Source organism: Vidua chalybeata, chromosome 1 (genome assembly GCF_026979565.1).
Source record: "Vidua chalybeata isolate OUT-0048 chromosome 1, bVidCha1 merged haplotype, whole genome shotgun sequence".
Classification (NCBI taxonomy): Eukaryota; Metazoa; Chordata; class Aves; order Passeriformes; family Viduidae; genus Vidua; species Vidua chalybeata.
Window position 1 is genome coordinate 124,612,011 of NC_071530.1, and position 18,898 is coordinate 124,630,908.

At 40.6% G+C, this 18,898-nt stretch overlaps 1 protein-coding gene across 5 annotated transcripts in view; it reads right to left on the reverse strand.

The window, feature by feature from the left end:
* Window positions 1-5,763: 5,763 nt before the first annotated feature.
* The window catches only part of PAG1 (phosphoprotein membrane anchor with glycosphingolipid microdomains 1), a 103,758-nt gene continuing 90,623 nt past the window's right edge, over window positions 5,764-18,898 (reverse strand). For all 5 annotated transcript variants that reach the window (XM_053947513.1, XM_053947494.1, XM_053947522.1 and 2 more), the window contains 5 exons: window positions 18,329-18,380; window positions 17,721-17,817; window positions 14,464-15,053; window positions 9,854-9,913; window positions 5,764-7,787 (listed from right to left, as the gene is read on the reverse strand). In XM_053947513.1, the coding sequence (XP_053803488.1) occupies window positions 7,437-7,787; window positions 9,854-9,913; window positions 14,464-15,053; window positions 17,721-17,817; window positions 18,329-18,380 (1,150 nt within the window). In that variant the 3' untranslated portion in view covers window positions 5,764-7,436. The remainder of the gene's footprint in view (window positions 7,788-9,853; window positions 9,914-14,463; window positions 15,054-17,720; window positions 17,818-18,328; window positions 18,381-18,898) is intronic.

Sequence of the window (18,898 nt, forward strand, 5' to 3'; positions counted from 1 at the left end):
ATCCAGCTGCATCATGGTTGGGTGGTGATGACTTGCTCCCGCCTCTCTGTATATAGGGAATGCTGAGAAGAACAAACAATGTGTCACAAATGTGTTGTGAGACTCAGCAACTCCTCCCTTTACTGTAACCTTTTCTACCTTAAAAATCTTTCAAAACAGGTTGTCTCTGGGATGGGGGAAGTACAAATGAAACTTAGCTATTGTTATTTTGTCTTTCTTCCTAGCTGCTGCAGTGGGCTGTACCTATCTTACCCTGACAGTGAATGCTCTTTTGTGAGTCTGGAGGTGGGCTCTTAGCACACTTTCATCCAGAAAGACCAGTCAGACTGAGGAGAAACAGCTCACATCACCTTCTTTAAGCTAAAGGGGTTGGGACTGTGAAGCAAAGGGCCATTCTTAAGTAGTCATCACCACAGAGGTGAAATGAGAGATGAGATGAGATGAGATGAGATGATGAGATGAGATGAAATGAGATGAGATGAGATGAGATGAGATGAGATGATGAGATGAGATAGGCCCTGCTGGAAATCATGAAGGTGGTACATACATGCAGAAACAGAGGAGCCACCACAGTGGCTCATCTCAAAGACCTGTCTGCTGGTAGGATGTCCTGAGGAGACTGGTTATGTGACCTTTCTCAATCTCAGATACAAAGAACAAATTCCAGTATCTTCAGACATATGAGAAAGCAGTTTCTTGTGCTCTTAGATGTCTCTCTAATAATACATTTGAACGTTGTGAAAATTCACATCCTTTATGTGTCTTTGAATGTCATGTGTGTGCTTGCAAGCTACAGAATTTCTTGCCTGGAAAGAAAGTGAAGACCTCCACAGATGTCCTCCAGACAGGATGCAATTACCCCAAAACATTGGACTTAAGACCAGGCTTCTAAATCTCACAGGCACATTGAAAAGGTCCCGTTCAGAAGTGTTAATGTGATGCAGGTTTTGTGCCCTCTGTACAACTGTGATATTTCACTAAAGACAAAAGAAATTCTCAGGTGGTGACAGATGAACATAGTAGGGAAGAGTAGTTCCATAAATAAGAGGGTTGTCCAAATCCCACCTATGCTGAAAGTTAAAATATGAGTTAAAATTGTTCTCTTTTGACACTAGGAATTGAAAACATCAGAACTGTCTTTTTTTTCTTTTTTTTTTTTTTTTTTTTTTTTTTTTTTGTAATAAAATTTGCAAGGTTTAAGCCCTCCTCCTCAATATAGCAAGATTAAAAGGATAAGAGTTGGTTATATTGTCTTGTAGTGAACAGAAGGCATTCTGAAATCTCAAATGGAGCATTCTGAAGTCAAGTGATACTTACATACCTTATAAATAATCTAAGCTGATTGTTGCATTATCATAAACAATAAGAAATAATGTACCTGCTTTCTAAACAAAAAAAAAAGTTTGTTTTGTATTTTCTTTACAAACACATGCTAGTTAAAATTAGCCAATGAATTTGCAGAGACAAAACCCTTGTCAGACTGTGCTGTTATAACAATAAATGAACACCACAAATGAAAGCCAATATTTAGGAATGTGTATGGCAAGAGAGCACCACATACAGTAGTCAAGTGGCTGTGCAATAACAGTAAGCATCTTAACCTTTTCAGAAACATCCATATTTTTAGGCACTTTGCTATCATATTTGTTGTGACTGTCCTTCTGGCCAGTTTAAAACTGAAGGCCTCCAGAAACAAAACCTTGCAGCTTGTAAAAACAGAACTGTAAGATTTATATTACCCATAAACTGGGCACAGACCAATGGGTATGTAATGCAAAGATAATCTGTGCATTTCTATGGAGATTGCAGTGCCAGAGCTAAAATATATCTACATTTGTGTAGACACTCTTGCTGACCTTTGGATTATATGTAAATTAAGTTTTATCAATTAATCAATAGGAACCTTGTATTACAAATAAGTTGTCATTTTCTGCTGTTCAGGAGAAAAGAACAGTGCCTACTGTATGTGATATCCTAATGCACTCCTGGAAAATCACCACATAGGCAATTAATTTGTTTAATACTTTTTGTAAGCCTGGGATATTTTATGCTGATCAGCCAAGGGGGTTGTCTCTCCTTGAAGAAAAGGAACCATGTATTTTAGCCCTGTGATGTTCCATTTGCAGCATTTATCTTTAACATAATCGTGAACACATGTTGCTTGCCAGCAAGGGATATATATTATATATGTTTTTTCTTTTCTGAGGCTGAGATCTGCTCTGGCAATGGCTTCAGCCACCACGATCCCAGAAGAGATGCTACAAATCAACTTCAGCACCAGGATATGAAATTAATGTAACCTGAAATGAAGTTAACAGTAATTATGTTCCCTGCTCCCAGGAAGAGACCTGCCCTTGAAAGTCTTCAGCACTCCACCAAAGGAGCATCTGTAAGGCTAAGCATCTTTCTGCATTCTTCTGTTTTGCAGCAGACTACCACACCAAATTACCTGTGAGGCACGTAAAAGCCTTATTCAGGCATACTTCAACCACAAAAAATAAAACTCATCTGAAATAACTGGTTATTTTCCTAAGAGCAAGAGTCCCTCACTGGAGTGTCATCCAAATTAAAATGTTTGATACAGAAACAGATTTCTTACAGTCACGGGGCAAACAAATGTATATGCACAATAGGAGACAAAAATAAAGTCCTTGAGCTGGGCTATGATGTTTCCAGTCCCACAGTGCACAGATGAGAGTCCTGTCTCTAGCTGCTTCCAAGCCAAGTCACCTGGCCTGAATGGCTGCTTTTAATCACTGGTGTCCCAACCTAGGCAGGGCTGTCACATGTGGTGGCTCCACCCTGGCTGCGCTGAGATGAGCAAGAGACAGGGCAGCACTGCCAGCTTTTGCAGTCAAGAGCAGCACAGGTAATGCCAAGTACTGGAAAACAGACAGTGCCAGAGAGAGCATTCTGTGTCACAGCTTTACACATGCAAACCATTTATCCAGCATCTTATAAAAGCACCATTGAAAGGTTGAACTGAGAGCACCGCGTATACGGAATTGTGTTCAAAACAGCAGACAGGAGCTGTTCAGGGAACCATGGAGAAGCATGCAGCCCCACAGGATAGATTCCTTGAAGGCACGATAGATGAGGGCTTGGAGAAAAGGTCATCAGCCAGTTGAAACTGTGGGGATTACCCAATTCTGGGTTACATATGACTACGAATCCCCACACCTGCTCATCCCTCACTCCATGGATCCTGCTACATGTACGCAAGCCTGCAATTTATATTAATAGAAAGACTGAAGCAACAAATTGTTCACAGTTGACATGAACACCGCCTCCCTGAATGCTCACTATTGTAAAACCTAGGTTCTTCAAAAGAAGACTGATAATTCTTATTGCAAAGCTTAGTCATCATAGCTACATTACTGGGCTTTTTAGTGGATGTTTGTGAGTGACTATTGCTATTGTAGGGCTAACTGAGGTCCAGTACATTAAATGTGTCTCTATAAAGATGTTTCCAAGTTGGGACAAGTAAATGCTGGGGTGGTCCCTTTGTACTTTTGAATTAAACACATACAGTATGGAAAAGAGCATGGAAGTACTAGCTACTTACTAGAAAAGGCACTATAACTGATCTAACTGTGGTAATTAGGTACATGCTCATGCTACAGGTATCTGCAAAGAATTGATTTCTCTCTGTGACTGAGAAAGTTATTCTACACTCATGGTAGAACAGGATGACTGGTTTACATATTGGATTAGCACTGGTTTAGGTGTATGGTAAGAACAGCTCTCATGGAAGACACAGATTCATGAAGAGATGTCTGAACTGCATTTCCTATTTTGTACCAGTTCCCAGAGGGAAATCAAAAAGACCTTTTCACTAGTGCAGTTATATACACATTACAGCTTCTTTTGGCCTTACTGTGGCAATTTGATGTGAGATCTTATTGTACAGTTGTGCCATAAAAAGGAGAAAAAGAAATAGACTGTGAAGCTTCCCCAGAAAACATCACCAGGTAACAAATACTTCATTTTGGATGTTGACATCTTATTTAGGGGTATGGTGAGAGAGTTAAAAAGAGCAGTAAAGAGACAAGTAGAAGAGACTCCCTTTTCTTTACAGTCAGATTAATCTCTTTGGGGATTACTGCTGGAAAAATCTTTCTATCAAATATATTAATGAAAAGGAAGCATTGACAACAGCCATAAAGGAACAAGTATTACTTCTGGGAAGAGGGAACTAAACCAGAACCTTGATTCTTTGTCAAGAAATGTAAATGCTCACTTACCAACTTTGGACTGAATTCTAAAACATTTTCCTTTAGCATTAGACTACATAATGGAGATTGCAGGGGAGTTATGGATTCCCCTATACATCTGTGTTCAGGAGGGTAATTATTTTTTGCAGTTTTTAAGTCCAATGTGTGTGGGTCTCAAGGCTGAGGGCAGGTACACATCCCAAAAGCAGCAATCCACAATGTGAACTGCTTCTCCATGAGACTGAGGTCTGACGGACCATTAAAAGGCTGTGACCAGCCTGAAAGTCATTTAAACAGGAAGGAATGTGCCACTGCCACAGGTCTGCAGACATGGTACCAGCTCCCAGTGCAAGGCTGTATGAGACAGGTTAAAAACAGAAACCAAAGAAAGAAGAGAGGGGAGGAAATTTTTTCTTTCACTGTGTAAAAGGGTAGTCTTAGGGGTCTCAGGAGCAGTTGTCAGAATAGAAGAAAGAAAGGAAGAAAGGAAAGGACTTGTGTCCCTTCCTACAAAGCAACATTTCTGATCTGGATCTGGCTATGAAAGACAACAGAATGACTGGACAGTCCTCCACCATCCTTTGATCTGCTGGTCTCAATGGGGGTATTTCTAGAGTGATGTTTGATTTTCTTCTTTTGTACCTTAAAATTTACAATCAAGAACTCAGTGCTACTCTGCTATCAACTGGCATTGTCTCAAGGAATCTTTGAATTGGTCTTGAAATTGAATATAGTGAGCCTGACAAACCTCGTGTTCCTACTGTTTCTCCAAAAACAGTCATCCATGTAAAGGGATAACTACATCTTGAGATGTATTTGGGAATTTCAGGAGTTGAGGTATGCCTGCCACTAAGCTGCAGGAGTCAGACTGAGGACTACATATATAAACTGGTACCCCTGAGCAAGGAACAGACAGCAAACACATAGTTAAAGACTAAAGGAATTCTCCAGACTTAGCACAACAAATCTTCTGAAACATGGTGCATCTTATCTTTGGCCTTAAACGGTATGAAATAGGAGAGAACATTCAAAGGTGAACATTCACAATCAAGGAAACAGAAACAAGAACTTTTATAAAGGGAAAAACTCCAGAAAGCAGAAGCACAATCATCCTTAAACAGCACCAAAGTGGAAACAAAGGGTTTGCTGCAGCTGTCAAAACATGGCAGCATGGTCAAGAACAGGATGGGTGTAGAGTGGTCTGAACTGCTTCTCCTCCAAAGAAGAGAGTCGTAGATCGAGTGTGCTGCACTGTCGCACAGGGTCAGGATCCACGAAGTTTGAACCACCCCGTGGGCAGAGGATGACTGCACAATTGCACTGCTCCTCAGAGCTGTACTACTTGCAGGCAAAGCCTGTAAATCAGCACGCTTCTCTCAGTTATGAAGCTATTTCTAATAAATGTGTGTAACCAGATCTGTGTTTGCTCTTTTTAGTACCAAGTCATGTTGAGAACTGACCAAGGATCCGAGAAGGGCTCAACCTTCAAAACCCAGTACCAGTTGAGCTGAAAGTAAACCTGTTCTGTTTACTACAGAATAAGCCAACCTCAGTTTATGTACTGTTTATTTTGAATTAAAAATAAACTGCTCTTCAAGCACATGCCAGATATTACGTATGTGAATGTTGCCAAGCTTGGACTATAACTTATACTTGTGTCCAAATTACAAGTGTATGCTTATATACATGGGGATATGTGCACATGCATGTCACACAATGCTAGTTCGTTACTGTTGGACTATTCTTGTACCATTGTACTATTTATTGTATTATTCTTGAAGGAAAAAGGTACCAATCCAGTACCTGCTTATTTTATCCAAGCACTGCACTTCGTTTTTCACAGTAACAGAATAACACAGCAGTTTTGAAAAGCTAGTGGCTTTCAAACTGTTTGTCAGAGGCCCAAGTAGGTCTTGGTTGCCCTCCTGCTCCTTTTAGCAGAAGAACAAAGAGGACCAGTGGCTATGCCTGACTAAATCTCACTGTCTCTTGCCTCTTTTTTGCCCTTTGGCAGTGTTCTTTTACATAGACTCCATGATTTTAGCTTAAAAACAGCAAGGCATGATCCATTTCCCTGCCCAAGGAGACAGAAAAAGCCAACAAAACAACCCCAAAGCAATTTTCATTTATCTACTTTTGAAATAGGAAAAAAAACACAAACAAATAAAGCCCAAATAAAGAATGGGATTCCTCCTCTTACAAACCCCAGTAAGTTAATCTACAAAAACTTTGAAGATGAAAAATATGTTGTAAAAAATAAACGTATTACTCACTCAATACAGTACTTAATTTTTCCTATATAAGAAACTAGACAAATATTAAAATATTTAAGTCTTTAAAAAGGGCAAAATTCTGCAAAAAAAAGTACTCAACACTACTAAGGTTAGACTACACATTATGCCAATGCATTAATTTGCACAATTTTTGCAACATGACAGTAGTCTTGGGTGTGTATGTGTAGGTGTTTATGTCCATTTGAGGGAAACAGTGCAAGAATGTGAAGGGTGACCATTGCCATTTTAAAGGGGGATTTCACAAATAATCAAACAAAACCCCTACAAATACCAGTATACATCTCAAATACAGCAAGTCACATTCTACAGCCCTTGACATTAAAAAAAGAAAAGAAAAGAAAAAAGAAAAAGCCAGCAGAATTAATTCAAATACATTTGGAGTCGGTCCCTTGTGAACTACTGTTGTTTGCACTTTAGTTGCAGTGAATGTGGACAGAGCTCCCCAAAAGACACAGAAGTGAGTGCATCTTCCCCAGCCCTGCAAAGTTGCTGAGTTGAGGTACAATTATCTGTGGTTTGCTCAACATTGCAGATGCCAAAACTTGAATCAAAAATTATGCTTGAAAAACACTTTGAAGAAAATTACATAAAATAATCTCTTAAAATGAGAAGCTAGTTTTGTGTAAAGGTGGTCTTTTTGGTACGTAATCCTATCAGGACAACAAGCATGGTGCTCCTTCCCAAATTAAGTTTGCCTTGGAGCTAATAATAATAAAGAAACCTTTACGTTGTCCTGGTTATCTTTCTGACCTGATGTACCCTTTCCCATGAGCCTTGATCCACCACCCAGAAAAACCAGCAGGTATCACACCCTGGCTGAAACGTACATTGCTTCTTCACAACTTGTGTTCCACAGGAAAAGCACTTCCCTCTCCACGTTTCACTTGTCCTCTGAAAATAACAGCGGGGAAATCTGCTGCCAGAGTGGTTAAAGTCTGGTGAATTCCCTGTGGTGCTGCAAGTCCCCTATGCTCTCGTAGTCGTTCTCTCCTGAAGGAGCAGTGTGGTTTATGTTAGGCACGGACAAGGTCCTGTCCTCCTCTTGGCTCACTGACTGGATAGCTTCATAGTCCGGCTCCAGCTCCCCGTTTGGTCTGTCCACTGACTGAGGCACAGTGGTAGAATTTAGGGTGTTTTCAAAGTCCTTCACACTTGCATAGAGGCCACTGCAAATAGATGGGGACCTCTGAGATGCAATTTCTTGAATGCAGGTGTAAGGAGAATCCAGTGCCTTGATGGCCTGTCCCGGCTTACTCACCGATGAGTACATGGCTGAGATCTAGGAAAAGGAGACACCTGCTGAGTATGGAGCATGCATAAAGCTTGTGCAGCAGTCTGTACCCTTGTACTATAAGGACACTGGCTATTTAAGAAAAGACAGAATCTTCTGATAAAAAAGGTATCTATTCTAAAAGGATATGATTTTTTCCTTGGGGGAAAAAACCCCAACTATTTCTTAAAAAATCCTTCCTTTTCTGGCATTATTCTGGTATTTATAGATCGGTTTTCTTTCAAAAAAAAGGAATGCTTTATAAAATAAGTTTAAAAATGTAAAACTTTCTTGAATATAAAATACTGGTGAGAAAATTAGAACTGGGCAAAAGGGAATGGCTTTGTGAGCAGGAGCTCTTGCAAGTTTTAATATGGTCCTGGAGTCAATTCGGACTCAAGAGGGAGAGAGGCATCAAAGGGAGGATCAGATTGAACTGCTGTAATGAAGGATGCTGTCTGATCCTTAGGATTTTAAAAATTATTATTGCTACTATTTTTAATGGTAGTGGCAACTTTTCTGCTTTTAGAGACACTGCAATAGAAGAATAGTTAATTGTTTTTATAGGCAGGACTAAATAGGCACCAACACATGTGAAGACAACATTAAAAATCTGTAGATAAATTACTTACACCAGATAATAGCAAGTAGTGCCAATACTGATATGCAAGGTCTGCTCCGTTGACTACACTTTGCCTACAAAGAAGAGCTGCTTCTCAGGAACTGAGTTTGTGAACTTTAGACTGGAGACTGAAACCTCTCAGCTGTAAACAGCAGAAAGGGAGCCAGCATTTCATTCCTAACTAAAAATTTCATCTGGTGACGTGGTACAGTTCAACAAGTGCATGAAAGTGGCCCTTCATGAAAAGGTAGGGAGAAGCCCACATCCACACATGTCCCTCTGCTCAGGGATTACCTAGGCTGTTGCCAAGCACAGGAATCAGTCTTAGTTCTCTCTCCCAGGCCAAATGGATACTAGCCCTTGCACAAGACAGATGGCTGAAATTTCCTGCACAGCTTCTCTGGTACCCAATATCACAATGCAACATAGCTCTTCTATTACATTTAAAGTCTTTCCCAAGCATGCAAAGTTTGTATCAATTCAGTTAAAAGAGTAGATTAGCATGAAAATATCCATTACCATTAGGCAACACAGACTGAAGCAGACAAACCAGACCACTTCTGATAATAATGGGATTTTTTTTGTGCGTGTTTGTGTGGGGCTGGGGTTGGTTGGTTGGTTGGTTGGCTTTTTTTTTTTTTTGTTTTGGTTCGGTTTGGTTTGGGGTTTTTGGGGCTGGTTGGTTTTTGTTTATTTGTTTGTTTTAGAGGGACATCAACTTGGAGATGGCAGTACTTCTTACTTTTTACTGATTTCAGCTAACAAAAAATGGCTTTTCTGCTCATCTATACTTAACTCTTCTCAGTATGAGATTACATTAACCCACTTCAAGATCAGGTTGTTCATTAATGGCTGGGAATGCTTCTCCCAGCAGAAGGCATTAGCTCACATAGCTCATTGCCAAGTTTGTGTTTAGTTTTATGTCCAGAGAACATATTTATAAATGGCAAGGGTGTACTAGAGATGATCACAAACAGCCTTATTTATGTTTAACTTTTCTCTTTGTTTAACTCTCCTCCATTTATCTGACCAAGAAACATTTTAAAGAACAGTTTATGTTTCAGTGCTTTTATTGTGCTTCAGCTTACTTCCCAGATCCCCATACTTTGCATGGGGAAGGTGGAGCATATGTTTCAAAAGGCTGCTGGCTATTCTTCTTGAGAAGGTTTTGTCATCCAAATCAAGAAATTACCCTAACAATCAACTAATTGTGGCCTTCTATTATTTTCTGACACCATTTTTAATCTATGGGCCTGATACAGCCATATGTTAGAATACTTCTGATTTTAGGAACGTGGCAATAGAAACTCTGTGCAGAGAGCCTTGGGCTTTCATTTTCCTTTCACACAAGTTTCACCTTTCTTAGATTCTGCTTAATCATGCAGAGCTTATGCTAATTTCTGCCTAAAAATTGGTCTCTAGTTAGTTACTGAATTTCATGCACGAAACCCACCTCATCTTCTGTAAGAGATGGATCTTCCTCTCGAGACTTGTAAGACACTGAACTAAGCCTCTGTAAAAAAGGAAGAAAGAAAGAAAATAAAAGGCTCATTACCCATCAACAGTGTGAAATCTATAACAAAATCCTCCCCTTATAATCAATACATTATATTTTATGGTCATTTGCTCTCAAGTTCCATTATACACAGCTAATACCCCCACTATTCAGAGTGCTTCTCTGGAGATAACAGCCCTGAGATTAGTAAAGCTTTTTAATGTATCTGCTCTTGTCCTAACCTGAAAAGGGTAAAAATAATGTAATGGTTAAAACAAATGCTGCGCCACTGTATCCCTCCTTTAAACCTCTTATGAAGAATCTGCCGAGGTTTCTGAACAATTAGAAGTCAGCTGTTGGAATACATCAGTTGCCCTTTCACAGGATTTTCAGATACGCTTTTAGATGATGAAAGAATAATAGTCAGCTGACACCTTCTGGATGATTGTTACCCTTCATTCTGTAGATCCTGGGTGTGCTGCATGGGAGAGCTGTGTCCTCCACCCCTGGAATACCATCCCTGTGCAGAGGTGCTCAGCAGCCTGGCCTCACAACCACTCAGACTTGCTGCAGCCCACCCTGAGCTGGAGCTAGGTCATACAGCAGAGTCACTGAAGGATGGAGGGCTTGGTTTGGTATCAAGTCTGATTTCAAGCATCTAAAATGTTCTGTGTAAAACAGGTCATGAAAAATCAGGAGAAAAGCATTTTGCTCTTATGAAAAACGCCTTTGGACCTTTACAGCAACAAAGACACCGCTGCTACACAGCAGCTGTGGGATGCCTCCTCCCTGGGCCAAGAAGGCTTTGCTGGACTCCTGCTCCACAGTGATTCAGAGGGAGCCTTCCAACACTGTAAAAGGCTCTATTTTGGACTTTCACACAACTTCTCCAACTAAAATACTTCATACCACCTCCAGTGAAAGCCAACATGGAGGACTAGAGGTATTTTTAGCACAGTCAATAAAATACCACTTCCAGGCACACAACTTGTTTTTTGAGGGTTTTTTTTTTGTGTTTTTTTTTTTTTGTTTGTTTGTTTGTTTTTGTTTGTTTTTTTTTTTTTTTTTGTTTTTTTTTTTTTTTTTTTTTTGTGGTTTGTTTTGTTTTTCTTTTTTTTTTTATCAGAGGCTTATTGTGATAGATTCTTTCCTCCTTCCATTTTCTTGTTGTTTTTACTTCTGGTAAATACCAAACTTCAGGTTTCTGGGCACTTCTGATAGACCCTGTCCCAAAACACACTGAAGTTCTGCCTGCTGCACCCAAAGAGCTTCCTTCACACCAACAAACTCCCTCACTTCTTTCTCACTGATTGGAGAACAGTGCTCTTTAATGCTGGCTTGTTTACTCTTAAAAAAACCAACCAACCAAAAAAAAAGCAAAAGAAAAAGGAAAAATTCAAATATATTTTGGCCTTGCATTAGATCTGCTTCACTACAGAAACTTAGTTTAGTCTTTGCTATCTGCATCTTTTTGTGCTGGGGAGTTAGCTACTAATTTCATCATCCTCACACATTAAAACAAGCATGTGCTCATAAAATTCTTCAGTGATTTTTCTGTCATCAGTGTGTCTATAAGCACCATGTGTCAGGACCCCTTCTACAGTTTCCCACTCAAGTACTGATAAATACCTCAGGGTGTTTGCCATCCTGTGCTGTTTCCCTGATACAGCATTCTTTCTTTTAAATGTGAAGCTTGTGACACATCCATTTTGGAGGATATTGTTATCTTGGAAACTTAAATCCCACTTGCCCCTAAACATTTTGTACCTAGCAACATTTTAAACTATGCTGAAACCTCAACAGTAGCAACACAAACAACACGTGTTCTTATTTGCCTTCTGCTTTTATTTCCTTCCTCGACAGCACTTGATATTTTGCTCTTTGGCTCAGCTGCTGCTCCTGACTCGGGCAAAAGAACAAGAACATTCTCCTCTGGTGCATTTGTAAGAGATGCTTTGCCTATCCTTAGGCTATGTGAGGCTGAAATCAGATGGCAGCAGCCAAATGGACACACAGATAGCATTTCTACCAGTGCGCACTCTGGAAAGACCTGGGTGAAAAAGGACATCCATACTTCCTTTTTAAATAAAGAAAAGAACTAAAGAAATCTGTTCTGCTTTTTCAGTATTAATAGAAGAATGATGTTCAAGGTTTTGGAGGTGATAGAGGCCTGTAAGAGGCCTCATGCTATTAAACTTTCTTCATCAAGTCTTTCCAAAGGATTTGGCTGGGTCACAGCCAAAAACCAGTTTAGGTAAATTTTCATCCATTACTGCACACCTGGCTCTTAAAAGGATGCTTTGTAGTTTTCATGCTGTTATCTACAGGAATGGTCTCTGGCTTGGTCCACCCAGTTGTCTCCCAGATTGGAGTGCTTCAGGGACTGGAATAAGCTGGGATCTCACCCTCTTTTAGATGGTGAGACTGTAATAGCTTGGACAGTGTCTGTTCTCTCTGTTGGCAGGTACAAGCCTTGGTTACACAGGTGCCTCCCTGCCTGTCCCTTCTTTGTGCCCTCATTATAGTGAGGGAGACTTGCATGACGTACGCACAACCTCTGTCTTCATCAGGGCCAGGACAGAAGGTTGAAGAGTTTGGGATACAGATGTCATGCTAAACAAAGCAGCTAAGCAGACTCATAGAAGAGGAAGCAAAACCAGAAACACCTATGGGGTCTAACTAAAAGAGTTATCAGTGTAACATACATTTCCATGAACATCTTGGTTTTGGTTGCCACATCGAAAAAAACAGGCATTGCTCTGCATTGCTTGAAGCAGCAAAATACAGGGAAAAACTATCATCATCACAACAGAAAAACAATCCCACAGCCCCCTCCCCACACAATGCCAACAATAATGACATTTATATATTCCATCAATTACCATTCCAGCTCTGCTGCAGCTGTAGCTCTCAAGGACAGGACAGGCACACACCTCGATGCATAATGCATGTACCCAGCAGTGAGCACGGCAATGATCTGATGCTGCCCAAGATTTAACTCGGGGTGGCTTCAGCTCTGAATAAATTTTAATTAGACAAACACCTTTTTTTCTGGCACTTAGGGGACTGCATGTGTCATCTCTTGATTAATCCTTCAAAACCTGAACCATTTTAATCAATTCCCACTCCTGGCAGTTACTGACATGGTGTGCTGGGGAGCTACAGAGCAGCAAAGGCTTTTCCTTTGTATTGGTGCCTGGGAAATACAATTACTTTCACCTAGTCTTTTCACACCTAGCAGGAAAAATGTCACTGTTACACTAAGCTGTTTATCTAGAGGTCTAATTAGAAATTACTTGTGGCTGGAATATGGAAGAGGGGAACAGTGCTGGATTATTTTTGACAGTCACATCTTAATTTTTTACTTAATGTGATCATTGTTGTAAAAATGTGCACTGAAGAGTCTAGCTGAATAATTTTTATACTGCAAGAAGTCTTCAGTTTATTTATTTGGACTACACAAGTTACGTGGTTTGTTATTTATTTAACAGGATACTCTTCTGCTTTCTTCCTGGATTACTGAAATCCTCAAATAAAAGAACAACCAGAAACAAGTAACAATACCTCAGCTCTGATGTGATTTTTCACATAAATGTTTACATTAAAAAGTCACATTGCATCTTAAGAATTTTTTGAAATTTTCATCAATACCTACCTAATATTATTTGATGACTTGGACACCAAAAATCTGCTAAACTTACAGTTCTTTAATTCACAGTTAATAAGAAGATATCGAAACATTCTGAATAATGCAAACTCAACAGTTTATGAAAAGTCTCTGCTATGATCTGAAAGCATCCTTAAAATTACTTCCGATAAAAAATGATAAATGCAAAAGTAAACTGTTGAAAATGTCATAATTCTATATTTCAAGGAATTCACCACAACTCGTTCCTAGTGAGGAAGCATAAGCTGCTGAGAAAACTTAACTTTTGGCTGTGATTTCAGCACTTAGAAATTCCTTACACTCTGTTTATATGTGATATACAGAATTTGACAAATATAAAAGTGTACAGGTGCAAACTCTCTCTCTTTCTATCCCTCCCTTCTACAGCAAAAGACAAAGTGAGTGCCTAACACTTGCACAGCTAAGTCAAGATGGCCCATCGAAAGAGGCACATCTAAAGTAAGGACATCCACCAAGATGCCCCCCTCTCCTTTTTGTAAGTTGCAGTTTCATTAGAAAAAAAAAAAGAAGAGAGGGCTTCAGAACAATATATAGATGGTGACAGAGATACTGGATACCCTTTGTAATAGCTTCCACAGGTATAATACATCAAACAAAGAAGCAGAAGCCTCCTATGGAATTCCTGGATAATATTTGGGAAAAGCCTTATGTAGTACATAGCTGCAACAATCAAAAATACAGGCAGCAATAGAATGAGCATACACCTCTAATGCAAAGATTCTACTATACATTATCATATTTCCATTTACTGTCTTGTTTCATCTTGAGTGGGGTTTCTTTCTTGTTATTTTTTATTACTGAAAAATAAAATCCTCTCCCACCCACATGTTCTCCATCATTATTTGGCTGTTTGATGAGGACAAATACTTGCAGTATTTACCTTTTCTGGTTTACTCGCTCCTTCTGTCACTTCTTCTTCCACTTCTTTTTCTTGCACGTTTTCATTCTCATCAAGAAGTTTCATGGGTACTGGAGGGGGAAGCTCATCCTCTACATCTGGTATGTTGTCAAGAGGACTTTCTGAATTTGCACTGTGGTGACTCTTCTTATTTCGGTCAACAGATGCATATTCTGCTGACTCAATTCTGCACTCAGGAATCTGATTCTGACCTTCAGAAACTGCCAGTGAAGCTTTTGATTTGCTGTTAGAGTTCCCTTCCATGCTGACTACTGCTCCAACATCTTTAATTTCCTTCACCGTTTCATACAAGCAGTCTTCAACTATGTTCTCCTGAGAGGAGCTGTCTTTCAAGACTTCATAAGGTCCTTCCATTCCAAGACCTTGATCATTTTCTGCATTTCTAGATGAGATTATAGTTTCCATGGGGTTGTTAGGGGGAATACTGGGTAGTTCCCGGCTCTGGTGACATTTTATAGACTTTCCAAGACTATCCTGTTGATCTAGTAGATCAGATGTCTGTACTTCTTCATAAGGCTGGATACAGGCAGCTGTACTGTCCTCAGAAAGAACTAAAGAAAATTACAGAGAAGTATTACAAACAAAGGCATAACTAAAAGGTGTGATTTGGTGCTCTCTACATCACTTTGTTTTTGTGACATGCTGGAAAGGATAAATGATACTAATGCCTGGAAATGCCTAGTGATTAGCATGCTTTTTGCTTATTAAAAGGTTTCAATTACAGACATTTCTCCAATCTACTGGTAAAATATCTTTCTCACAGCATCTAAAATAGTCTGTACACCCCCAAGTCACATTATATGGCAACAGCATTCACTGTCAGAACAGGAGGTGGGAGGTTAGCTGTGCATGGATATCCAGCTGCCTTGTACTCAGTTTCACTGAATGATTACAGAGTGCTCAGTAGTCTCAGATGGGAAACAGGTGGGAGGCCTCAAACCAAGTGCCTTAAAAAAATCCTTGTTAGATTTTCCTCTTTGCATTTCCCCATTCTCTGGAATCAAAAGGAAAGCGTTCCTTCTTCCTCCCTACCATCCTTCAGCTTGTTTAACATGCTGTCCCAACTCTTGTTGGAATTGCACTTTGCTCAGCCCTCCCTGCACGCTGCAGCAGAAGCTCCTCACCGAGGGCTCAGCCATACTTCTCTTAGTCTCGCAGCACATAATGTTGGTTGACAACTTACTAACAAGCTGGCCATATGCACAAGAGAGAAGACTAGACTTCAGAAGGTAGTGTCAGGCAGAACATGTTGTTTCAGGTCCCAAAAGAGGGCCACATGTCATTGTCACTAGAAGGTATTAGGGACTGAAATGTGTGGGACTTCTCATCTTACACCACCCATGTGACATTTGCATGCATTCATGGGCACATACAAGCATGTTTCAAGCACGGTAGGTAACTTTACCTCACACTATTTCTTTAAAAAATCACTTCTGAACAGCTTTACTTTTCCTAGTACAGTTCCTAAGGCACTACCTCAACAAAAACAACCCATTCTTCTGTGTTCTTCTGTGAGTTTGACATGGTGACAGAAGCAGTGCCAAAGCAATCAATGCCCTTGATTTGGTGGTTGCTATGGACATTGCTTTCTCTTGTGTTCAGGGCATGCAGACACAGTCAGCACCTGCAGGGAGCCACACCCTGACTGCAAAACTCAGGACTGGAGGTGTAAGATGATAATCATTGTTTGAATGGGAGATGGGAGTTTTGCCTTTCTGGTTCTTGATTCTAGGGATTTCTGTGCTGTGCTGAGCACCCTTACAGAACCCAGAAAGCACACCCCATTCAGGCTGCAGGGGACAATCAAAAGCAATGAGAGCTTAAGTTTCTGTATTTTTGTGGTAATGGGTGGCAGCACAGAAGGGGTTGGTGTAGCTGAAGGGTTGGCATAGGTAAGACAATGCTGGCAGGTTGGGTAAAGGAAAAAAACACAGCATTTGATGGTTCTTCTTCCATAGCCCTGCCCCTGCTCAAAAAGCTAGCAGAAACAGTAATAAAAAGAACTATTAATAAAAAGTGCATAAAGTATAAGTAAGAAATTAAAGCACAGGGGCTCCTGTTATTCAGAAGGGCTGTTATGCAGAGTGTAAGCTGTGTATTGTATCAGACAGTCTGAAAACTGTCTGCTGCTTGACAGCACACCTTTTAGCAGCAGCTCTGACAGCTGCACTTGTGGTGACTCATGGCAGAGAGAAATACTTCCATTCTGCAGGGCTTTGCTCTGCACATCAAGTCCCTCAGGGAACCACACACCTACATACACAACAAGCCAATGGATGGGAACAGCAATTAGCTGCAAAAACAAAGTTTAAAAATTACTTTGGATACTTGTCTCTAAGGGGTGAAGTCTGAATAGCTTAGCCTCTGGTTGCAGGAGATGAGGAGAGAGCTGTAAGTTGGGAGTGCAGCCCCTGGTGTTGCTGTTAGTGTGAAGACAATAGTTGGCTCTCAGTGGCTCTGAGCTGAGAGTGAGTTTATTTTTAGGTGCAGCTGAGTAAAATATTTTCCAGTGATACTTCAGGGTGAATAATTTTGAGTGTTCAGCAAAGCAAAGACTAAGGAAAAAAAAGGAAGCCTATTTATGTTGCCTGTTTTCTAAAATATAAAAATATAAGTGACAGCACAGCTCAGGACTGTGATCCAAAGCTGTAATCCTGGAGGAGGACCCAAAATATTTCCACAGCCTCCTGAAGCACTTTTGAAACTCTAAGATGCAGCTTCTGGTTTTATCCCAATTCCATAGCTTACCAAGATTAGGGAAGGTCCCATTATCTGCCTGATGGCCTGGTCAATCTGCAGGTATGGCTTGGTGACCCAGACCTGGCAGCCCAGGAGAGGACCTCAGCACCTCCCAAGGTTGGCTGGCACCGAGGACTGGGAGCAGGGGTGTAGGGCTGTGCCAGAGCATGCCCAGGAGTGAAGTGGAGATGCAGCCTAAACCACCCAAATCTCCATGAGAGGATCACCTCTGCTGACTTCCCAGCAAGGCAAGCGAATCCAGGGCATTTTTAAACTTGGTTGTAAGCTCTGTGTGATCTGGTGTCAGACCTGCAGAGGTGCCCAGACTATTCTGACAAATGGCTTGCCTGTGTGCTTGGAAAGCTGCTGGCTAGACACCTGAAACCTGAGGGATCACCAGCGAGCAGCTGAGGTGGGAGCTGTGAGCACCGGGACGGTGCCGCTGCCTCATCCCACCCGCAGGGGCTACCACTACTCACCCTCACCGTTGCTGAGGGCTCCGTTCTGTTCGCTGTTTGGGGGAGGCTCCGTAACCGAACTTGTGATGGAATGGCTGAAAACCTCCTTCTCGGAAGGCTGCAACACAGATCAGTGACTGCTGGATCAGAATAAACGTTCACATGAACACACACACAACGAATTTCATTCTCATCTCTGGAGCTCTGACCCACAGGCATTATTGGCAGGAGAAGCAAAGCATGCCAGCTAGATTAAAGGATTTAAGTGCCTGTGTTTACACATGTTAAAAAGAAATAAATGCAAAGATGTCCAGAGTGATGTCCTTTTCAAGCTTTATGATAATAGACATTATTATGGCTTTAACCTGTGAGAAGACAGCAGCTGACAAAGGGTACACTGCCCTTGGGCTGCAAATGGAGTGAAGGAAAGCCTGGAGTACAGTGGTGGCAGAAAAAGTGCAGATTATCAGGATCTACACAACTTTTCCTCCTCTTGCTGTTCTGCAACTTTTAGTTTCCATGAACCATCTCGAAATTCCTGAGTGATTTTCTAATCTGTTGTATTTTGCAAGGAGCTTGGTACAAACCAACCACAAGACAGACAAAAGCTGCCAGAAATAAATACTTACCACATTCATCAGATTTTCATGATCTCCATTCTGATTTTTGGCCTTCTTTTCCCTTAATGAAAAAGACAGATGAATTTTTACTAAAAATTATGCTAATATACAAATACCAATCATTCATAGACCTTACACTCCTGCAGGGAACAGAACTATGATTCACAATAATATTGAAAATGGAATAACTGAAAATTATTACAGGAATTTGTATGACCTCTGTGTAAAAACACCATTGAGGCAGAATGGTGATAAATATAACTGAAGAGATACAACAAACACACAAAACCCTTCTTCTCACTCAGTGTAAGATCACAGTGAGAAGTAACTGATGATAATTACAATATAATGTAAATAATTATGTAGAGACAGGACATGGGGGAATGGCTTCAAACTGAAAGGGAGCAGGTTTAGATTAAATATTAGGAAAAAATTCTTTACTGTGAGGGTGGTGAGACACTGGAACAAATTGCTCCAAGAAGCAACTACTGGTGGATGCCCCATCCCTGGCAGTGTTCAAGGCCAGGCTGGATGGGGCTCTGTGCAACCTGCTCTAGTGAAATGTGTCCCTGCCCATGA